The 25506-nt window shown below is 35.7% G+C and overlaps 1 protein-coding gene across 1 annotated transcript in view; it reads left to right on the forward strand.

Moving 5' to 3' along the window:
- The window catches only part of LOC128660187 (protein Wnt-11b), a 33523-nt gene extending 20572 nt beyond the window's left edge, over window positions 1-12951 (forward strand). Inside the window, exons 2-6 of the mRNA XM_053713868.1 lie at window positions 7732-7762; window positions 8972-9207; window positions 10383-10660; window positions 11107-11399; window positions 12331-12951. Of these exons, the coding sequence (XP_053569843.1) occupies window positions 7732-7762; window positions 8972-9207; window positions 10383-10660; window positions 11107-11399; window positions 12331-12505 (1013 nt within the window). The 3' untranslated portion in view covers window positions 12506-12951. The remainder of the gene's footprint in view (window positions 1-7731; window positions 7763-8971; window positions 9208-10382; window positions 10661-11106; window positions 11400-12330) is intronic.
- The last annotated feature ends 12555 nt before the right edge of the window (window positions 12952-25506 follow it).

Genomic DNA, 25506 nt, shown 5'->3' on the forward strand with positions numbered 1-25506 from the left:
AATCACTGTGTTCATCCTCCATACATGGAGATAAGGTGCAATGTTGCTAATTAAAATAACACTGAGCCCAGAGAAAGAGAGAGTGTGGTAGATTTATACCTATATAATACATGAAATTAGAAACGGAATACATTTTCTTATATAAAGTTTCCATGACAATGAAAGAAAACGGAATCCTGCATCCCCCCGACCTCTCTGGTCACAATTTATTCAGATTCACAAAGAAACAACCAAGAACACACAAAAAAAAAAACACGTTTTTTTCAGAAGATAAAAGCTTTTAATTCTCCAACATTTCCTATTTCTTATCAGACAAATCGGTTGATTTTTTTAAGGTAAAAAATAAAACAACTATTATTTTTGGGTGTCAATGTTAAACTGACTTAAACATGGATTTGCATTGTCCTTAGCATTTATTTTTAAACTAGATTACTCTTTAGACACGTTTCTGTGTGGCTTAGTATGCAAACTAGAGATACAGTAATTTGTTTCTGTGGTGGTCAAAAAATGATCTAGTCTTGTGTTATCACATAGTTAGATTCCCAATTCTACACTAATCTAACACATTGTGTCACAAATTAGTATATGGAGCCACAGAGAGATAAGGCCATTGAACAATGCATAGGTCTATGCACAATTCTGTTTGTACAGCCCTGTCCAAGTACATATCACATAAGTGGTTACATTATATATAAATAGTATTCTAAAGTAAAGACAAACAGACTACAATGGTTACAGAGACCCTTCCCCAAAGAGCTTACAATCTATTTGTCATGGAGAAAACAAACAAATTTAGAGGAACAATAAAGTCAAAATTAAACTTTCATGATTCAGATAGAGAATGCCATTTTAAATAACTTTACAATTTACTTGTTTTAAATTTGCTTTGTTCTTTTTGTATCTTTTATTGAAGAGTAAAACTAGGTAGGCTCATAAGAGCTCATGGGTGTGCACGTGTCTTTAGTATTATATGGCAGCAGTGTTTTGCAACATTGTATAAAAAAGCTACAAATAATGTAGCAAAACACTGCTGTCATAGAGTACTAACGACACTGCACACCCCTAAGCTCTTATAAGCCACCTAGTTTTACTCTTCAATAAAAGATACCAAAAAACAAAGCACATTTGGATAACAGAAGTAAATTGTAAAGTCATTTAAAATTGCATTCTCTAGCCGAATCATGAAAGTTAAATTTTGACTTTACTGGGACTTTAAGAGAAAAATTGGTAGAGTTTGCAGGGCATTGATTATATTTATTGTCATAATTATAAAGGTTGTTAGATGAAGAGTTTGACAGGTAGCCAAAGGAAATAAATCCCAGATAAGCAGGACAAGAGCCTGTGACAGGGCTGTAATTGTCATGTAGAGTAGAACAGAGAGGAGAGAAGATATAGTGAAATGTAAGATGTAAACATGAGCAGCCCTAAAGAAGTGACATTTTGCAGTTTTATGTGAGGCTGGGATGTCAGTTTAGGGGGAACTAGAGAAGGGAGGAACTTGAAAGAGAGGAGATGGATTAAGCAGTGACACTTTGAATAGTTTGCAGAGAATTGAGAAGCCAGAAGAAATGAGAGTAACAGATTGCAGCAGTCAGATAACAAGGTCTGAACTCGGGTTGTAGCAAAGAAAGGAAAAAATTATTTTAAGGGGTCAGTAAACTTTGACAAATGTAACAGCAGAGATTTGTTGTTAATTTAATAATTATATCATGCAATAAATATATATATATATATAGTATTATATTAATTATTTAACTTGCAGTGCAATCTCAGAACCATTAGGCATCTATCATCCGTTCTCACACCCTCTAAGTGCACTATATCAGGGCGTGTTCTCCAAAGAATTATGTGGCCACATGATGACATAATCTCACCTCCCACCTAAGCTCACACACCTGCGGCGCGACAGATACATAGAGCATGCGCAACACTTCATTTCTCTTTATATCTAAAAAAAAAAAAAGTTTTTAACCTCAAATTAATAACATTGTTTAAAAGTACTACAGAGGGCATGTTTCAAAGTGTAAAGATTTTTCCCTGGTTATGGTCCCTTTAATATGGAGAAAAGATTGAGAAGAATCTAGTTATACATTCAAGCAGTGTACTTGATGAATTGTAGCACAAGTGACTATGAAGTGGTGAGACCAGGGAGGAATAGAATGTATCCTGTCTTTTAATTGAAAAGTCATATGTCCTCATATCCCATTGTCACTGTGAAAAAGGCAAATATATTTCAACTGATGCTACACTAGGGTTTCTAGCTCAGCCAAAAATGAATTCATACCTACATGAAACCACTTAATTTAAAGAGAAGGGGTTGTTTTTAAAATGATAGTTAACATAGCCCTCAAGATGGTACATGGTTTATATTTAATCCTCACGCAAGTTTATAGCAATAAAATGAAGTGGACAGAGATACTGTGCCACTCTGTCACAGATACATCAAACACATCCTCTCATTATAACCATTAGAATTCTCTTCTTTAATTAATGATTATTTTACCCTCTAGAACTTTTCTAGATACTTGTTACATAGTTAGGAACCGATTACATATTGTATGTATTTGTCTCCACTAATATCACAGAGGGATATTTTTACCACCCCACCCCCCTGGACACCAGACTAATTCCTGTAGATACTCGATACTTAAATATGATGAAGAAACTATACTAAAGGGACAGTGTACTATATTTTTTTTTCTCCTTTAATGTGTTCCCAATTATCCATTTTACCTGCTGCAACGTATTACATTTTTATAGATAGCTCTTTACCTTGATGTTGTCATTTGAATAAGCCTACTTTATCTTGCTGTAATTCCACTTATACTGAAAATGTAATTACTTAAAGGGACACTGAACCCAAATTTTTTTCTTTTGTGAATTCAGATAGAGCATGTCATTTTAAGCAACATTCTGATTTACTCCTATTATCAATTTTCTTCGTTCTCTAGCTATCTTTATTTGAAAAAGAAGGCATCTAAGCTATTTTTTTGGTTCAGTTCCAGGACAACACTTGTTTATTGGTGGGTGAATTTATCCACCAATCAGCAAGAACAACCCAGGTTGTTCACCAAAATGGGCCGGCATCTAAACTTACATTCTTGCTTTTCAAATAAAGATACCAAGAGAATGAATAATATTTGATGATAGGAGTAAATTAGAAAGTTGCTTAAAATTGCATGCTCTATCTGAATCACGGAAGAAAAAAATTTGGGTTCAGTGTCCATTTAAGTATTGATTAAAAAAAAAAGCAAATTTAAACAAGAATGTTAAGAGGGGGAAAAAAAACTACGCGCCCAGTAGTGGGTTGGAGAGAAAGGTACTTAAATTTTTAATTTTCCATTGTTCTCTCTAAAAGTATTGTTCTTATTGTGTAGAGAGAGATAAGACATGGAGGATTTGTTGGGATGCATAAAAATATGAGCTACTGAGGTCTGCTCTCCCATTGAGCTCAGCCCCTTTCATTGAGTTGTGGTTTTAATTAGCAGAGACAGTTATTTCACATAGAACAACATAGCTAAAGGTGCAATTTCTCATACACAATAAACACTGCAGCTGGTATAACAAGTAATTTTAAAAACATTGAGGGGGGGGGGGGGGGGATTACAGTACACTGTCCCTTTAAATAATAGTGCTACAAATGCTCCATGGTAACAAGTGAAGGTATAAATGGCACAAACCTGTGTATAAATCAAACATACATGATTAAGGGCCTAGCAGAGGGCAGAAACAATATCAGTTTTCTTTGGACCCAATGTAACCAATAAATGTCTTTTTTTGCCAATTTGGAGGATGAAATACTTTGTGTTTGTTGCCTTTAAATAAAGTCTACAGTATTATTAAATACAGGTAGAGTTCCTTAATCATCAAATGCATAATGAAAAAGACAATGAAATAGAATTTACTCTGAATTTCAAATGAGCAGTAGATTTATTCCTGACAAATTTAAATATGTCCTTAAAGGGATACTAAACCCATTTTTTTCTGTTCTGATTCAGATAGAGCATGAGATTTTAAGCAACTTTCTAATTTACTCCTATTATAAATTTTTCTTTGTTCTCATGCTATCTTGATTTTGAAAAAGCAGTACTGTAAGCTTTAGAGCCAGCCCATTTTTAGTTCAGCACCTGGGTAGCACTTGCTGATTTGTGGCTAAATGTAGCAAACCAATTAGCAAGCGCTACCCAGATGCTGAACTAAAAATGGGCCGGCTCCTAACCTTTCATTACTGCTTTTTCAAATCAAGATAACAAGAGAACAAAGAAAAATTGATAATAGGAGTAAATTAGAAAGTTGCTTTAAATGGTATGCTCTATCTGAATCATGAAAGAAAAAAATTGGGGGTTAGTATCCCTTTAATTTCCCTACCTCCTATTACCATGTGACAGCCAGCAGGCGAATCACAGTCACATATATTATAGACAATGAACTGCTGCACAAGCTCAGTAGAAGCGGTGCACTCAGAAAGTGTGCATGTAAAACACTGTGCACAATCTGAAAATAGAAGTAAATTGGAAAGGTGTTTTTTTTTTTTAATTGCTTGCTCAATTTTTATTTTTTCCCCTTTTATGCTTTACTTGTCAGTCCCAAAAATGACCAAAACCCTCATGCTTAAAGGGATATGGAACCCAAAAATGTTCTTCCATGGTTCAGATAGAGAATGTGATTTTTTAAACAACTTTCTACTAATTTGCTTAGTTCTCTTGCTATCCTTATTTGATAAGAATACCTAGGTAGGCTCAGGAACAGCAATACATTACTGGGAGTTAGCTGCTGATTTGTGGTTACATATAAATACCACTTGTCATTTGGTTCCCAGATGTTTTCAGCTATCTCCCAGAAGTGCATTGCTGCTCCTCAACAACAGATACCAAGAGAATGAAGAACATTTGATAATAGAAATATATAAGAAAGTTGTTTAAACATCACATAAATAATAAGAGATTTTGGGTTTCATGCCCCTTTCATAAATGTAATACACATTCATTATTTGTGCTTGAGCTTATTTTTCAATCTCACTGAGAAGTTTAAATGCATCCTGCGCATTGTAGTTTACATGACCCTGCTACATGCTATACATTTTTAAGTGAAAGGTCCATTTTAAGCTGGCCAAAATGACAGAGAAAACAATGCAAGCAGCACTATATTATACATACTCCAGCCTCCTGGGTAACAAAAGCACAATTTTCATAGGTAAGTTACAAGAAAAACAGGCAAATAAATGAGTTTACATCACACTTCTCCTTTTACAGGGGTGTTTTAACAGCTGTAATTACCACAAACACATATATAATCAGTTCTAAGGACACACAGAAATATGCAGCACAGCAACCTGTATTTTAAAAAAGAAAGAATTATACTGCATGTCCGCTTGCCTGAACTTTTTTTTCCGCACAGCCCATTAAAAATAAAGGTCATGCGCTTTCCAGGGCTCAGGGAAAAGATTGCATCTGGTACCTACGCATGTGTATACTATTCCACATATAGAGCATGTGGGACAGCAATATACATCACTGACAGGGGCGGAACTACCATTGATGCAGCAGGTGCCGTGGCACTAGGGCCCAAATGTGTGTGTGTGTAGGGCCCCTTTGTTGAGCAGGTCCAGTGCTGATCACTGCGATAAAGAAATATGTGAGGAAAGGGGCAGAGGGAACAACAGTGGTAAACATATAATCCTGTGTGTGAGTGTGAGTGTGTATGTGTGACTGTGTGTGTGTGTGTGTGTGTGTGTAGAGTATGTATGTATGTGTGTGTATGTGTGTGTATGTATGTATGCAAGTGTGTTTTGCAAAGCATCATAGTTTACATAGGCAGAAAAAAATAACTGAAAATGACATCCCAAACTAATAGTAACCAAAAAATATATATGAAGTTTAAAAAAAAAAGTGACAACTACTGTCTTGGAAAAGTGCAGTGGACATAAAGAACAGTGCAGGATCAGTGTAATCAGACAAGACACATTCCTCCCTTGGGATGCTTTTTTACTATAAGATACATGTACATTGTTGCCATATTAACAATCCCAGTGTTCTAAACTCTGTGTGAATATTTAAAGGAACAAGGAAGTGAAAATGAAATGTTACTGATTCAGGCAAAACATACAATTAACAAAATGGTAAGGAAAATGTCCATGGCAAACAAACAGTGAAACAGAGTGAAACATAAACTGTATTCATCATAGTATCATACAGAAAAGTGAAATACAGTATGGTATGAAAATATTTTTAACATATTAATCAGAAAAACATGCAGTTAAAGGGGCATTACTTATTTTTTATTGTCTATATGAAATAGCAGTTAAACAACTCATTTAGTTACTGAATGGAACTGTAAGGGTTAAGGGGGAAATGCTTTACATAGTTAAAATAATTAAACAAGTAATATCTAGATATCATTTTAATTGGCTGATAGGGGAAACTCCCACTTGAAAAAAAGAGGAAAATACAATTTTTGAACAAATGAAGCACTTATTATTATATTTTAGCACAATGTTGCTTTTACTTGACACAAATATCCTTAAGAAAAAATCCTTGATTACAGTAGTAAGTCCCCATAATTATTATACAAAGCAGGATGTTCTGGACACCCTGTGACATGCTTGTAGTTTTTTAGGAAGAGTCACAATTGTCTATGTAGAGTAACACTTATTTACATTGGAACAATTCTCAAGTAGCTGAGATCTCATTTCAAAGCCTGCAGGGAAGTGGAACAGGGTAGATATAGCACCTTATAGGAGAATAAAGGATAATGCTAATGTGGGACCTGCTACTTGTCAGATAGAAGAGATGATGCTGTATTAGTGTAATAAATACCATCACTTTCTGGGAAACTAAATAGAATTATCTGTATTATTCAAGAAAAAGACAAATGTTAAGATATAGTTAAAAAAAACAAAACACAAAACTTAATATGTACCCCTTCCTATATGACCAGGGTTGATTGATGATAGATAGATACTACTGTAGTTGGACATGAGAAAGAAAGAGGTGTTGATCATTATTAGTTTCAGTGATAGAAAATGTGTTGTAGTGGAATTTATTTACCCCTCATTAATGTCATGCCTCCTCTGGCAAGCTGTTATAATCCGATTTATGGCTAATTAAGAGTTATTAAATCCCTTTAGCCGCAAGTCTTTATCTAAGTATCGGGTATGTCTCTTTGAAACTTTCGCTTGTCTTGATATTAGCCAAGCGTAGAATGCTGCCCTGCAGGCTTTTTTCCTAAACAGATTGCTTAGAATATTATGAGAAATCCTTACTAAGATGCTTGGTGGATATGTGTGGTGCTTCGGTACCTGTTCCTGGGGGGAGACTTTCAAACGACCCCCATGTAGCAGGAGGTGGCTGATCTCACACCCTCGTGTAAATATTCTGATCGCACCTGAATTGAGAAGATCCGGCTGCAGGGGTGGGTGGGCTGGTGACGTCACCAGGCATTTAAATGCCAGAGGGAGCCAGAGTACATCAGAGTAAAGGAAGCCCCTTGGAAACAGGAGTAGCACAGGCACTGGCTGCATAGTCCACTCATCTATATGCACTGAAACCCACCAGAAACAGCGAAGTTATAGGACACAATCCACGTTTAGGAATCACATTACCCTAGAAGAGAGGAGACCCCTCACAAGAACCCCACATCTCACGACCCCCAAACTCTCACACGGTTCATCCTCTCATCTACCACCAAATGGCTTTCAAACTTTATCTGGATCACCCTACTTTTGTTGTGCAGCTTCCGGATTCTGTGGCGGCATCCAGTGGCTGTGAGTATTTTATGATCACTTTAGATGATTTAATGGGGCTGGGTATTCACTACCTATACGAGGTGCATGCTCTGATACTATTGAAGATCTTGTTTCTGTCTCTTTGCAGTGAAATCTATTGTGCTACGTGTGTGTTATTATTATATTGTATATTGACGTTGAATCGACTTGCCCAGTGTGCCAGCCCATCACAATTTTGCAAGAGTTGTTGCCACTGTGAGATATATAGACGTGCAGTCTATATATCTCACAGTGGCACAACTCTTGCAAAATTTGTACTACTGTCCTTGACAGCAAGAGGTTAATAATTGTTGTCAATACACAAACATTTTTATTTTGGAATGATAACAGTTAAGCTAATGATTAGAAAAACAATACGTTTGGAATTTTGGATTATGCCCCTACCAGCATCAAAGCTGCCCTATCGACAACTATCAATTTATCAGTTTTGGATCAACTGAGAAATAATTTCTGCACCCCCTCTGATTTTTGTTTTATATTTTCAAGGATGCCTTAATTCACCAATCATGGAGAGGGACTCCCAAGTCAAATCTTATCAATTCTTTATTTATGTGGTTGGCTTACCGGATATGAGATTATTATATTATAATAATGGGATATATTGATCTGGCATGATGACATTTTATGTTTATTCTAGGGAGCCAATTCTTGTTTTACATTGTGGTGTTTTAGTTTAAAATATTTACCATTGTCCTAAATGCTGATAAAGAGAGATCCAAAGTTGAACTGGTGAGAAAGTGTCTCTGATCCCCAGACTTGATATATATTTACATATAAAACTCTGATCCAGGACACTTGCTCATGGGTAGATGTAACCAGCTGACCTGCAGACAGATGGTTGCCACTGATCCCCTGTATATAAAATGCAGTGTTACTAATGATATGTTGTTATACTCTTAAATTTGCTGATGTCACCAAAACAACTTATTAGTTAATTTAGAAGAACTTCTAAGGGTTTTCTTTTCCAATTTTTGAAAAAACACTAGTGTGCTTTATCCAAGTATATTTTATACCAATTTAATTACCTTCCATAATGTAAAACCTTCTGCACTGATGGATCTGGCAGTGGCACAGTGTGTCTAATGGCCTGTCCAGTACATGCAATACACAGTTTACTATTCATTTTTCCATATTTAACTTTTTAGACTTTCCTGTCTTTGACTTTTTTTTCCCTTTTTCCTCTCACAGTGGTCTGACTGTAAATGGAAGCTCTGTAGCATGGAATGAGACTGAACATTGTCATCTCTTGGATGGTCTTGTCCCTGATCAGTTCCAGCTTTGCAAGCGGAACCTTGAGCTCATGCAAAGTGTCCTTAATGCAGCCAAACAGACTAAGCTGACCTGTCAGCTGACTTTCTCAGATATGCGCTGGAACTGTTCGTCCATTGAGCATGCTCCAAATTTTACCCCAGATCTACAAAAAGGTAATTATTGGCATTGGGCATTTATTATTATTAATAAAGATACAGTAAAGTCAAAATTAAACTTATATGGATTGGATAGAGCATGGCATTTTAAACAGCTTTCCAATTTACTTCTATTACCAATGTTGCTTAGTTCACTTTGTATCCTTTAAGAGTAACCATAGGTGAGCTCAGGAGCGTGCATGTGTCTTTAATCATCTATCATCAGTGTTTGCAACAATATTTATAGCAATGTTATACATAATTGCAAACACTGCTGCCATAGAATGCTACAGACACTTTATATCAGCAGACTTTGTAATTATATATAACATTGTTGTAAGCATTTTTGCAAACACTTGCCTGATGGCTAAGGACAAGTGCACGTTTCTGAGCTCACTTAGAATAACTCTTTAACAAAGGATACCATGAGAACTAAGTAAACTTTATAACAGAAGTAAATTGAAAAGTTGTTTAAAATTGCAAGTTCTATCCAAATCATTAAAGTTTAAGTTTTACTTTACTGTCCCTAAACACTTTGAGATTGTAAAATAACTTTTAAATACACTTTTTGTTATTTTGCCCCTCTTCCCCATAAATTTAAAGGGGCAGTTTCCATTTTACTTGCTGTAGTGTATTACATTGTTTACAAATAGCTCCTTTACCTTTTTTATATCAGCAATTCAAATAGCTCAATCTGCCTGTGGTATATTCCTATTTATACTGATAAAAGTTTCTATACTTAAGTATAGGATGGATATATATCTATATCTGTGTAAACATAGCCAGCAGAAGAAATGACTTCCCAGAGGGAGGGAGGTGAGCTAAGTAATAAAATCTTACTTTCAAATTGGGATTTGGTATACAAACATAGATAAGCATTTGTGTGTAGAGCCCTGCCATCTCCAGACTCAAATCCATATTGGCTCCTCCAAATAAGAAAAATGGTGGGTGTTGTTTGACCACCAAAAAGCAATTGCAGCAAACATGGTGTTAAACTATTCTAAAACATTTTAGACTCTGCTGGTATGTTAATCTAATGAAAAACGGCAGAAAAAAATGTTGTCAGTAAGAGATGTTTACGGTTCCTTTTTAATTTACATTAATATTTCATTCCAACATACAAAGGTTTTGAAGTTATTTTGTCCCTTACAGTATCTTCTGTAATAACTGGTTAATATTTACTATTCTTTCAGGTACTCGAGAATCTTCCTTAGTTTATGCCTTGGCCTCTGCAGCACTCAGTCATTCGATTGCCCGCTCCTGTGCTTCAGGGGAGCTGCCAACTTGCTCCTGTGGTGCCACCCCAGCTGAAGTGCCCGCACCCAGTTTCCGGTGGGGAGGTTGTGGAGATAACCTACATTATGGCCTTCATATGGGATCTGCTTTTGTTGATGCACCTATGAAATCTAGCAAGTCAGGCACACAGGCCACCAAACTGATGAATCTCCACAACAATGCCGTTGGCAGACAGGTAAGAGAAAACAAAGTAACCCAACTGCAACAGATCCATATTTATTTATGGCATTTCGATTTATTGGTCCTTCTCCAATTACTTAAATGTTTTTTCTTTTCCATTGGAGCGTCGCTAAAATAAGGGCATATTACAAACAACAAATGGATAAATATAAAATGCCAGTGTATTCTGTAATACTACGGCCTGTAGAATACTAATATAACTGTAGAAGGGAAGATGGCTCTCTCGGTGGGTTGCCATCTATGGTCTAGTTTCCATTGCTGTTGTCAACTGATGGTTAGAAGTATCTCAACTAAAGTCTATGGACTCCGGGTATTTTATGTTCCCACCAGTTTACAAAAGCATTGAAAATTAGACTTTATAGATACTACACACAAGGTGTTTTCCATTATGTAACCAGTTCTTGTGGGTAGTGCAAATATTGAAAGATGTCTCTCTTTCAGGTTCTCATGGATTCTCTGGAAACAAAATGCAAGTGTCATGGAGTATCTGGGTCCTGTTCTGTAAAGACCTGCTGGAAGGGACTTCAGGATTTATCTCATGTTGCTAATGAACTGAAGTCTAAATATTTGGGAGCCACTAGAGTTATTCACAGACAAATGGGAATCCGCAAACAGCTGGTCCACAAGGAACTGGACATAAGACCAGTAAGGGAGTCTGAGTTGGTGTATCTCATTAGTTCTCCTGACTACTGCACCAAGAATCCAGCATTGGGCTCCTATGGAACACAAGACAGGTAAACAAATCTGACTTCTTAATATACACACACACATATATATATATATATATATATATATATATATATATATATATATTATATATATATACACACTACTCCTTTCATGAATCTCAAAATATTAGAAATATTTTGATTCGAACTATTTTTAAATGGTGTTTTTAAAATGTAGAAAGTCATGCGAGTGAGGGTGTCTATTAAAAGGACATAAAAACCCAAATGTTTGATACAATACAAAAAACTTTTCAATTTGCTTTATTCTTCTGGTATCTTTTGTTAAAAAATAGCAATTTACTACTGGGAGCTAGCTGAACACATCAGGCAAGTCAACAACGAGGCATGTAATGTGCATTGCTTTTTCTTCAAAACCTAGGTATGCTTTCAACAAAGAATAACAAGAGAACAAAGCAAATTAGATAATAGAACTAAACTGCAAAGTTATTTAAAATTAAACACTCTTTCTGAATTATGAAAGATAAATTATGGGTTTAATGTCCTTTTTATACAGTAAATACGTGCTAGATTATTACTTTATAGAAATGTAGTGTTATTTAGAAAGCCAACAATTTTCAGAGTTAAATTACAGGAAAAGGGGACAAACTAATGAAAGTGTATTGCAAAGTTGTGTTGTGTTTTTTTATTATTTACACATAATTAAACACTTTATATTAAAATCTCATACTGTTTAATATCCCTTTAATGGAGACGTGCTGATGTCTTTTCATTTGGTGTACTTTTAAATAACAGCTTTAGGATCTGGGTCCTTTTTATATTAAGTTATGATAGGGATTCTAAATGTCTTCACACTCACTTTAGTCCTACTCCACTAGAAAACCATCTCTACAAACACAGACAATAGTTCCCTAACCTTTTCTCTTGTATTGATGTATTTTTCCCAGTGCTAATCCATTCACCGCCTTTCTTTTTTTAGGCATTGCAACAAGACTTCAGTGGGCAGTGACAGTTGTAACTTGATGTGCTGTGGCCGGGGCTACAACGCTTACACTGAAACAATTGTCGAGCGTTGCCAGTGCAAATACCACTGGTGCTGTTATGTCATGTGCAAGAAATGTGAGCGGACAGTTGAACGATACGTTTGCAAGTAATGGATACGTATGTTGAAACACGGACTCCTCATTTTTTTTTTTTTTCCCATTGTGGGAGATCACAGAATTTTGCATAAATGGTTACTATAAATTCTGTAGTAAATGGCAGGGGCAACATAAGCAGCTGGTCTGCCCTACCCCTTGACTGAAAGTGGTTGATCCCTTAAGTTTTCATGAATCGCTGTAGCATGATATCGAGCATGTGATAAGCATCCTTTTACTTCTACACCAACACAAGATGCTGAAACTTCAGAGCAAAGGAATATCGATGAAAATTATTTTCCATTGGGAGAAAACATAACTGTCTATACAATGTACATAAATATAATATAGATATCTATTTAATCTGAATTTTAGACTGCAGGACAGGTAGTTGTATTGTACACTTTGTTTTTTTAAATGTAATAATAATATATTTTTTTAAATAAACCTATTTTGCTGAGGCAGCCATGTGTTTTCACTAACACCACCCCAAACCACTGGTTTAAATGTACACTGGGTTTTGATGGCTTATAGAGATCTAAATCAAGCCTGCACTATGTCACAATGTCTGCTTTTGCATCAGTCACTTATTGATAGTTTTCTTGCACCTGTGGGGGTCAGTGTCTGACAGATGGGATATGGGGTTGGGTGAGTTTGGCAGGTGCTTCTTGCAGGGGGCAGCTGCTGCAGTTTAGTATTTTGTACAACACTTTTGTTTGCATCTCTGAATATAAAAATGGGCTTTCTAATCCTCCAAATTCCTAACTTTTACTGCCCAAAATACTTCACATATTTATTTGGTCCCATTCCTAGGCTACCTTTATAGCAGCTATAATGCTGTGTAGGATGGTAAAAAAATCCAGTCAGATATTTCCTCCCACTGTTCGTGTTCAGAGGCCAGTCCAGGAATATCTCACAAATACTTGCAAACTGCAGCACAACAATAATGTGACTGGAATTAGACCCCCCATCTGCTGGCAATGATTTATGGTTGCTCTATAACCTCAAGCTGTACTCACTGGGGGTCCATGCTCAGGAATCTAAAGGTCTTGGTGTTTTAAAATGTTCTTAAAGCTACTGCACAGAGGAGTCATTAATCGGCTAGTCCTAGTCAATAAGACTGACACTAACGTAAAAGAAGAGAAAGTACGCCGCTATAATTTGTTCTGTTGTCTGTAACCTTTAACTGCTCCTTACGGGGAAATATTTTGTATTCTGACTTTTCAAATGTAGTGTAAATTCTGTATGAATACAGACACTCAATCCTTGTAAGATTTTTCACATAAACCTTAGTTTATAGGTTCAAATGAAAATGTCTTTGTAAGCCATCCATAGAATTCGAATTGTCCGTTAGAAAGGGTGTCCTCCACAATTCAATACTTTTTATTTTACTATGTCTTTTGAATGATAGTTGATTCATATATCAGGGTGGATTTGATTTAAATCAAAATGATTTAAATCACTAGTCGGTAAAACCGATATTTCCCCCCGACCCCTTTCTTTCTTTTTTTTTTTTTAAATCGTCATCTCTAGTTTAATAGGTTAATCATTGTTATTTGATCAACTTTTTAGCTATGCTTTGTTAGGAGAAAAATGATTATCTTAATAATAACAATTTAGTTTTATTTAGTGAAAGAAAAATAATAATTCAATTAATAATAAGAATGTAAATGGTTTTATTTAACTAAAACAATAACATTTTATTTTTAATGCTTGCCCCTCCCTCCTCACACTTAGGTCCTTGTGCAGATATATTCTACTCCAAACAATCTTCTATTCAGTGAGCTTCTTGAAACTTAATAAGGGTTGATTCTGTGTACATATATTTACTTTTGTGATTTAGAAAGAACATATAATTTAACAATTTTTCAATTTATTTCTCTTATCTACTTTGTTCAATTGGTATCCATTGTTGAAAAGAATACATTCACAAGCAATGCACTACTGTGAGGTAGCTGCTTATCACGATCTCACCCAATGTGTTGAGCTAGGCCCCAGCAGTGCATTGCTCTTCTTCAGCAAAGGATAACAAAATAATGAAGCAAATTTGATAATAGAAGTAAATCTGAAAATGGTATGCTCTATCTGAAACACAAAATGTTTTTCTTTCATGATTATGTCCCTTTTAAGGTCTATTTCTCAACTCTGTATGCTTATTTTATAACATTTTGGTGTGAAGAAGAGGAATGTTATTTCTGCAGACACAAATTCACAGATTTGAGAACTACTAAACAAATATGTGATATCTTTTAGATAGAAAAAGTGCCCAAAATAATCTTATGGAAACCTCTGGAAAAGCATGACATTGGGAATGGATTTAAAATTAGGGGTAGGGGGGAGGTAAAAGGTGAGTTTAAAATCTTCCACTATGCAGACTATAGAGAAAATAACTCATTGTGTAATTCATTAACTAATCTAGACAGGCCAGAAAGCTTGTTTTTTCCCACAGAAAACCCCTGGAATACATTGTTTCCAATGCAGCAAAGGATTCTAGGTAAGCTATGCAAATTAAGTTCACAATGACACACCTTTTTACTTATTATAAGCTAAACTTATAATCTGTGTGCACAATGATGCTTTGGCGTTAAGGGAATCTACTGAAAAGTAAAAAGGTGCGTCGTGAACTTAATTTGCATATCTTACCCAGAATCCTTTGTTGCATTGGAAACAATGTATTCCAGAGGTTTTCTGTGGGAAAAACAAGCTTTCTGGCCTGTCTAGATTTGGTACTGAAGTACACAATGAGTTATTTTCTATCTATCTATCTACACATACATACATGGGTAGAAAAATATCACTAAGTGTACAAGTCAGGGTAAATAAGTTTTATAAGTTCACTCAATATTAGAGATAGGGAAAAGTCAATTGTTTTCCTCCGATTTAAAAAAAAAAAAAATGCTTATTTTTATTAGTGATTGCTAGAGGTGTGCATTAATTTTGTTAAGAATGTGAAAAAAATATTGAATATTTGTTTCATTTCAAGAAAACTAATATCTGAACAAAGGCACTAACTAATTTTAAAGGGACACAGAACCCACAAATTTTGTTTTGTAATTCAGAAAGAGCATGCAATTTTAAGCAACTTTCTAATTTACTCCTATTATCAATTTTTCTTTGTTCTCTTGCTATCTTTATTTGAAAAAGAAGGCATCTATGCTTTTTTTGGGTTCAGTACTCTGGACAGCAATTTTTTATTGGTGGATGCATTTATCCACCAATCAGCAAGGACAACCCAGATTGTTCACCAAAAATGGGCCGGCATCTAAACTTACATTCTTGCATTTTAAATAAAGATACCAAGAGAATGAAGAAAATTTGATAATAGGAGTAAATTAGAAAGTTGCTTAAAATTTAATGCTCAATCTGAATCATGAAAGAAAAATTTTGTGTACAATGTCCCTTTAAAGAATAACACATATATATACTACAAATATCTATTAGTATATATTCATAATTTAAATTAGTCTAGGGCTGTGCTACGCATGACTCTGATATCTGCCGCACTAATCCTCCTAATAGCGTGGCCTGGACTCTGAAGAAGTGTGTCTGATTAGCACAATTCCCCAGCTTGGTAAAGGAAAAAAAAGTCCTGCAGGTGACACTCTGCCACTTGTAGCAAATTTGCATTTGTTTTAATGGAAATAGTTGGTAAATGTTAATTAATATTCAGTATTCATTTCTTTTTAAATAAAACAAATACTGAAAAGTGCAGCAAACAAATATTCTGAAAAACACATATTTAAGAAAAGGCGTTATGAATAATACATTAGAAACTAATCTTTCGCTGTTGCGCAAGTCTAGTGATTCCTGAGGACGGGAATACTTGTGCTGAAATTTCCCTAATTAAAAAAAAAAAAAATTGTTTTGAACTATTGAGGGTACAAGATTTTTTGTTATGTTGTATATACTCTCCTTTGAGAATTGGTGTGAGGAATTAAATATATCCAAGGCAGGTAGCACTCATAAGATAAAATGCCCAGCTTTTGGATAAAAAAAACAATAACCACAAAGTGTCCCCAACAAAGAACACAATTTCTGCACTTTTAGGACTTATTACTGGACTAAAACTATTAAATACTAAGAGTGTATCCTTTGTTGGGGCACTTTAAGGTTTAGGAAGATAGACAGATATGGATATCAACATACAGACATAGACATATATAGTATAATGCACGCGTTGTATTGTAATTTGGATAAACTGCAGACTGAATCCACAATTGGAGTAACCTGTTCACATACCAACTAATTTACAATTGATTAGATCCAGACTACACACAACATGGAGGAAGTTCTACTTTGTAGATTGCCAGAATTCATATGCTTATATTTGTGATACTACAACAGAGGCCCTTTTAATTGCTTTTTCAGTGCACTGATTTGTTTTGGCATCAACATTATTCAATTGAACTAGATGTGCTGTATGGTTTTTTTAGGATAAAAATGACAATACTTTTAAGACAATAGATGCTGCTATAACATATACAGATTCCCGTGTTAATAAAGATCTAGATCAAGAGTTGTAATTTAAATTGAGTGTGTACCCTTTTTAAAATACCTTTTCAGTATCTTATCTCTTTATTTTTGCACAAGTCTTGTATTTTTGTGTACAATGCCTATACACACAATGCACGCTCTGTGGGTGGGACGTATAGTTTTGTTACTCACAGTAATGCCACTCAAGCCAATACAGCCACACCTTATTCAAGCAACATTTCCTGTACTGAATGTAAAACTACAAGTTACAATAGAATGGGCTGCAAATATAAAAGGACGCATTATAAATATATATATATTTTTATGTTTGAATTTTACACTAGTCTTTACCCACCTCATATAATTGTTCAGACCTATAAATACTGTGTAGAAAATTGTGCTCTAAGCAAACATGATGGTTTCAAAATCCCCATGAAACAGATTAATTAAATATACAAATATAAGTTGGATTTATACATAGTAAGCTAAATCTTGCTTAGACGTCAGCTAGGGTGGGACCTTGATACTGTATATAGGACATGTAAGAAAGTACTAGTACAGACTTTATAGATTGTTAAACCAAATTCATTCCAAACCATCCCATATAACTACTCATAAAAATAATAAAATTATAAAAATAAAACTACTTAATGGACAATCAATACCCAAAACTGTTATTGTTTAAAAAGATAGATAATTCCTTTACTACCCATTCCCCAACTTTGCACAACCAACACAGTAATATTAATATACTTTGTAACATTTAAACCTCTAAATGTCTGCTTGTTTCTAAGCCACTACAGACAGCCTCTTTTCACATGCTTTTTATTAGCTTTTCACAACAGGAGACTGATAGTTTATGTGGGCCATAGAGATAAAATTGTGCTCTCTCCAGTGGAGTTGTGCATAACACAGCACTAATTGGCTAAAATGCAAGTAAATAGCCATGTGATAAGGGGGCTGTCAAAAGAGGCTTAGATACAAAGTAATCACAGAGGTTACAAGTATATGAATATAACTGTGTTGATTATGCAAAACTAGGGAATGGGTAATAAAGGGATTATCTATATTTTTAAACAAAAACAATTTTGGAGTAGACTGTCCCATTAACTGTTTAAAGGGACATACTACTCATATGCTAAATCACTTGAAAGTGATGTAGCATAACTGTAAAAAGCTGACAAGACAATATCACCTAAACATCTCTATGTTAAAAAAGGAAGATATTTGACCTCAAAATGTATTCAGCTCACATCAGTAAGTGTTGTGTAAACAGTTATACTTCAGCTGCAAGTTGAACCCCCCCAAAGAAAAATAGCCAATCAGCATTAGCAGACTAAATACATACAGAGAGAAGCGAACTCACAGGAACGAACAACCAGCTCAATACCATTGTTAGCCTATTTTATGGGGATTTACCACCTGGGTGCAGCTTCTTTTTAGCCCAGTAATGTTTTTTACAGAGTAGAACTTTCCTGTAGTATATCAGTCTGATCCAGCCTATTACGGTCAGGAAATACCAGGCAATTCCTCTCTGAATAAGGAACACAGCAACCGCAGTGCTGAGGTAATGTTTTGCCTTTGCTGTGATTTCATAGAACTTACTTAAACTGAATAGGAAAATACATGACTGTGTCTGCAATTGACAGATGCACACTCCCTAGCTTGTCCTGGGACAAGCATCCTGACTGGCTGCTTAAAGTCTCTTTACAATGGGTTGTGAATATATGGGTGGTAAAAATCAGAGGCTCCAAAGAGGCTCACAGGAAAATGTTATCATCATAAAAACATTTTTCTCTTCTATCACATGTACATAGCCAACCTACTAGAAAGTCCATTCAATAAGCCTTATTTTTATTATTTTTTTGAAATAATCCAAATCAGGATACAGAAGAAAAAAACGGAAATAGCATAATAACACATTATATACATATTTGGGGGTTATTTGTACATCAAGTTTTATAAGAAAAAATCACAAAAAACCCTTAACACCAGCCATATTCCTATGTCCCCTTTACATAAGAAAAATGAATAAGGAAGGGGCACAATTATACTAATTAATAAGTAGCTATCTTATACGTTCTACCCTATCCCTGCATGGATGCCATTTCCATTTGAAAAGACAACAAGTCAATATTAAACAAGGTACACAAACAACAAATAAACAAAACAAACAAAAAAAAAATCCTGTAAAACCACCCTTCTCCTCCCATCTCTTCTCCTCCTCCTATTAGGGTTGCCCCCTACTCCCCACTGTTGAGGCAAAACATTTTTAGTATTAGGAGTATAAATTCTGGGATATTTCGTATAGGGTAGATAAATTGAATCTGAGCTGCTTGGGGCCATTCCTTAATTATATTTATCCACTTGGAAAAAAAATCCATTAATCGTTTCTCTGTATAAGGTTTGACCTCAAGCAATTGAATGGTCACCTGTGTTTTAATAGTATTTATCAATTCACTTAATCTAGGAGCCTCTGTGGCTTTCCAGTTTCTAAATATTATATTACGTGCAGCCATAATAGTCAAATTTATCAGCTGTTAATCTCCTTTCTCTTCAAACAGCAGAAAAACATTTACTTGTCGCAAAGAAATGTTAGCCTTTATAAATCTGTTGAGCCAATAATTCACTTTCCGCCAAAACTGGTTAATTTTTGGGCACCCCCATAAACAATGTATAATATTAGCCTTTTCTGCCCTACATTTGGGACATTTAAGATGCTGTGCTGGATTTGCCCATCTATTTATTCTGTCAGGAGTTAGATAAAAATTGTTTACTAGTTTCATTTGGGATTCCTTCCAGCTACAAACACCTGAAGCTGCTTCCATATTACATAGACACATTTGTATATTCTGTTGCTGAATCTGTGGGAAAAACTTATTCAGATATTCTTTAATTTTATCTAGATGATTAGCCCCCAGATTGGCCATTAATACATTATACCATACTGATATTGATCTTACCCCACCTCTATATAATGCAAGACCTGGTTCTATTCCCTGTAAATTCCAGTCCTTTCCATATATGTGACATTGCTGATTAACGTTGCTCCTGATCTGAAAATATGCATAGAAATTTTTCCTTGGTAACTGAAAATTCTCCGCTATCTCAGTATAAGAATGTATATCTTGTAGTCCTTCGTGTTTAATCTGTGCAAAGTAGATTAGGCCCTTCTTTTTCCACTCTTTAAATACCTGATCATATATCCCTGGTATAAAATCTACCATTCCCACTATTGGGCAATATTGTGATACTTGAAATTGACATTTAATTATAGTACAATATTTTTTCCAAGCCATAATAATATTAGTATAGTTTACCATCTCATTAATATTACTAGGAATTTTCTTTCGGTCTAAATGTAGAACTGCCTTGAGGTTAAATGGAGCAATTATTTCTGATTCTAAATTATAATATGTTACATATTCTCCTTCCATTAACCAATCTATTGCAAATTTTGCCATCATTACCCAGTTATAATATTTGAGACATGGAAGTGCAAAACCCCCTTCTCTCCTACTTTGTATTAATTTATCATATGCAATTCGGGGTTTCTTATTATTCCACAAAAATTGTGATATAGCTTTATTATATTTATGCAGATCTGCTTTGGTTACAAACAAAGGAAGATTTTGTAGCACAAACAGTATCTTGGGGAAAATAATTGTTTTAATTATCATGGTTTTTGCTGTTAATGACAGGTTGTATCCTTTCCATTTTGCAAGATCCTCCGGCAGCCCGACAATTATCTCTTTATAGTTGAGAGAGTACCATTCAGTAGGGTTTTTACTTATATTAAGACCTAAATATTTTATAAACTGTCTTTCTTTAAAACCATGCCTAAGGAAGCTATTATGATTTTTATGGATCCATAATATTTCTGACTTTTTCATATTCATTTTATATTCTGCAAACTTGCTGTAGTGCTTTATAATTTCTAAGCATTTTGGGATTCTTTTTGCCGTATTATATAAATACAGGATTATATCATCTGCATATAATCCATTTTAATACCTTCTAATTCTTGTCTCAGGTGGATTGCCAGAGGTTCCAATGAAATGTTAAACATGAGGGGTGACAACGGACAACCTTGCCTCGTTCCCTTCTGTAGGGTGATGTATTGAGAAAGTTCAGAATTTATCAACAACTGTGATCTAGGTTTACTATATATGAGTTTAATCATATTAAATAGATTACTATTAATACTGAACATAGATAGTGCCGTGAATAGATGGTCCCAATTAATAACGTCAAATGCTTTCTCCGCATCTATTCCTAATAATGCCATGTCACTCTTTTTTTGATTTATATTTCGCTGTTCTCTGCTATGATAATAATCTAGGGTTACCAGAACCCTTCTAATATTTCTCACAACATTTTTTCCTGGCATAAATCCTGCCTGGTCTGTATGTATGATTTCTCCTAGTACTTTTTTTAATCTTTCTGCAATAATTGCCGTCAGGATTTTGTAATTAACATTTAGGAGTGAGATAGGCCTATAAGATCCTAGTTCCTCCCTATCTTTACCTTTCTTATGGATTAGTGTAACTGTAGAATCAGTGAAATATTTTGATTACATACTACTCTTGACATAGTATTCATTAAAAAGTTTAACAAGTGTACCCGCCACCTCTTGTTTAATAATTTAGTAAAATTCTGAGGGGAGACCATCGGGGCCCGCAGCTTTATTCATTTTTATCTTTTTAATTAACCCCAGGACTTCTATCTCAGTAATTTCTTGATTTATGGTTTGCATTGCTTCCGCCGAGATCTTAGGAACTTTAACTTTTTGCCAAAATCTCTCCTTCTCTCTAACCTCTATCTGCTCCGCAGTATAAAGAATTTGATAGTACCTGAAAAAAGCTTGTCTAATTTCTGAAGCTTGACTATGCTTCTTCTCTCCTTCTCTTATACTAGCAATTACATTTTTATTATTATTTTTTTTAAATTTGACCAGGTTTGAAAGGAACTTAGCAGATATCCCTTGGTGTCCTTGAAAAAATGCCCTGTCTTTAAGACCATCCCAAGCCCATTTCCTTTTCAGAAAATTTCTCTTTCACTCTTTGCTTGCATATATTTTTCCAAGGAGTTATCTTGGGGATTATTTTTATATCGATTATAAGCGTTTTTTAGTTGACTCGCTAGTTGTAATTCTCTCGCCAGATTTGTCTTTTTTAATTTACACATATATGCCACTATCTCACCTCTCATTACCGCTTTCATTGTCTCCCATAAGATCTCAGGTTTCTCATTATGCGCGACCTTATTCTTTAAAAAAATCTTTCCACTCATTGATCATCCAGTTAAAAATTTGCATATTATTACCCATATATTTTGGAAACCAAAAGTTATTTTTAGGTATTTCATTCCTTGCCCGAATTTGGAGGGAGATGATCGCATGATCTGAAAGTAAGATCTCATTAATTCGGGAGTCCATATCTTGCTTCAATAGTACTTTAATTACTAGAAACAGATCAATTTTAAAAATTTTTTTATAAGCTCTGGATTCACATAAGAAATTTTGCTCATCTGGATGTTGTAGTCTCCAGATGTCTTTCACCTGTAGTATCTTAGCAAAATTTCTAAAAAACTTTCACCAAGATTACGAGTTTTGCGGTAACAGGGGTGTGTTGCTAACAAGCATTTTTTTTCCCCGCTCACTTAAGACAACGCTGATATTACGGGTTTTTTTAAACCCGGCATTAGCCGCAAAAAGGTGAGCGTAGAGCAAAATTTAGCTCCACATCTCACCTCAATACCAGCGTTGCTTACGGTAGCGGTGAGCTGCCAAAACGTGCTCGTGCATGATTTCCCCATAGGAATCAATGGGTCAGAATTGACTGAAAAAAAAACCTAACACCTGCAAAAAAGCAGCGTTCAGCTTCTAACGCAGCCCCATTGGTTCCTATGGGGAAAAAAAAGTTATGTCTACATCTAACACCCTAACATGAACCCCGAGTCTAAACACCCCTAATCTTACACTTATTAGCCCCTGATCTGCCACCCCCGGCATCGCAGACACCCCCTGGATCAGCCAATAGGATTTTTTCTATCTTAATTCCGATTGGCTGATAGAATCCTATCAGCCAATCGGAATTCAAGGGACGCCATCTTGGATGACGTCATTTAAAGGAACCGTCATTCGTTGTGTAGTCGTCGGTCTGGATGGATGCTCCGCGTCGGCTGGCTTCAAGATGGACCCGCTCCGGATGGATGAAGATAGAAGAAGCCGTCTGGATGAAGACTTCTGGCTGTCTGGAGGTCCTCTTCTGCCCGGATTAGATGAAGACTTCTGCCCCTCTGGAGGACCACTTGTGCCCGGCTGGGTGAAGACGTCTCACAGTAGGGTGATCTTCAAGGGGTTAGTGTTAGGTTTTATTAAGGGGGGATTTGGTGGGTTTCAGAGTAGGGTTGGGTGTGTGGGTGGTGGGTTTTAATGTTGGGGGGTATTGTATTTTTTTTACAGGTAAAAGAGCTGATTACTTTGGGGCAATGCCCTGCAAAAGGCCCTTTTAAGGGCTATTTGTAATTTAGTATAGGTTAGGGATTTTTATTATTTTGGGGGGCTTTTTTTATTTTATTAGGGGGATTAGATTAGGTGTAATTAGTTTAAAAGACTTGTAATTATTTTATTTTTTTCTGTAATTTAGTGTGTGTGTGGGGGGGGGGGGGGGTTCCGTACTTTAGTTTATTTAATTTAATTGTAGTTAATTGTAGGTAATTTTTTTAAATTTTTTTTATTTATATCCAACAATGCATACAATCATATAGATTTCATATCTTAACGCCACGCAGGGCGAAGTATTGTATAATGTGCAAAAGGGTGGGTGAGACCCAAATAGACCAATGTTAACAATATGCAAGTTATGCTGATGCAGAGTCTTCAATTCTCAGTTACAGATTCAGTGATTACCTTTTGCGGGGTAATTGCATACAACGTTGGGGTTTTTTATTTTATAACATAACCAAACTAAACTAAACTAACACAACAACCAACTAAACTAAAATAAAACAAAACAAAATCCCCCACCTTCTCCCACTAAGAGCATGGGTGCATATAACACCCTATGAAGCAAGTGAATAATATATCCTCATAATTAGAGTTTCAGTGCCGTGCAGAATGATAGTATTAATATTACGCTGGTTTCCGTCAGCCTGAAACACACAGAATCCTGTATATTTATAGCCAATTTTGTTAGGACTAGGAACTGTACTGTATAGATATTGTATAGGCACTGAGTGAATAAGAAATCTTTTAGTAAACTTGAATATATAGATATACTCAAAGTGGAGTGGTGACGTCTTAGCCTGCGCTTGGTATCGTCAATAGTAAAAAGGCTGGTGCAACTGGGGTGAGCCCTCAAGCATAATAGTCAGGTGAGTAATATTCCATTGCCATAGAAGCTATTAAAAAATGTTTGTCAAGGTTCTGCACTTATCACAGGATCAAAAAGAGACTCAAGTATTACAGTATATTAGGCATTAGTGGGATAGAACAGTGTAAATGTAAAACAATAAAGCCAGTAAAATAATAAGGGCACAAAACAGCAAACTTTCTAAAGTGGATTTTGTTAGTTAGTCTTGCCTAGCTTTACCGTAGCTGAAGGGAGGGGGGACCTCATGCTCAATTATTGACAATAAAAAGGAAAACATAAATACTATACCATTGCCCTGTCAAAGCACCGTTATGCATAGGAGATAGAATTTGTAAGCATATGGCAGGCGAATGCACAATAGCTCAAACTTTGAAATGTGCCCCTGTAAAAATAAAAATAAAAGCAAGAGAAATCAAACAACATACTAGTGCGGGAATGAGAATAACAGGTCGCAAGAGCAATACACTAGCCCGCTATTACACTGCTCCAGCTGTCCATCAGACTGTACCCCTAGCTTTGCAATCATATTCCAAGGATTTTCTAATTCCCAGCGATATCAGGGGTGAGTTATTTCAGCTGGGGAATCCAACTCCTGCACAAGTTATCAGTCATAAACATCAAAACATTAACAGACAATAACGGAACAAATGCCAGACAAGTAAAGTAGAGTATGTCCGGAAATTAAAGCAGATAAACATGTATATCTCTGAGGGGGGTATCCAGAGATGCTTCCTTACTTGAGCCGCTCAGCCGACCCCTGTCACTAGCCAGGTCTTACCCTGTCTCCACCCGTGATGAATCCCACAGGGATGGTAATAATCTAGCTGCTTGTTTACATTCAAGTCCGTTTCATAAATTAAGTCCGCCATTACATAAGCAGAGTGGTTTTTAGAATGGCCATGCAGGTCTCCAATCGCGCTGGCATATAAGTTTTGTGAGCAGTAGGGATCGCTTGCCTTCCTCACCGAGCTGAATGTAATGTCTGTGGCTTTCCTCACCCATCCCGATCCAGACTCAGTGGCCAGAACTGGGGTACGCACCAGAGAAGGCACTGAAAGCATCTGTAAGCCCCTCTTTAAGTCTGGCAGAGGTCTCGACTGGCCAGGGGACAAGTAGGTGTCAGGGCTGCATTGCGGTGCAAGAACAGCAGCACTGATAGTCAATATCGCC

The sequence above is a fragment of the Bombina bombina genome, chromosome 1 (assembly GCF_027579735.1).
Source record: "Bombina bombina isolate aBomBom1 chromosome 1, aBomBom1.pri, whole genome shotgun sequence".
Classification (NCBI taxonomy): Eukaryota; Metazoa; Chordata; class Amphibia; order Anura; family Bombinatoridae; genus Bombina; species Bombina bombina.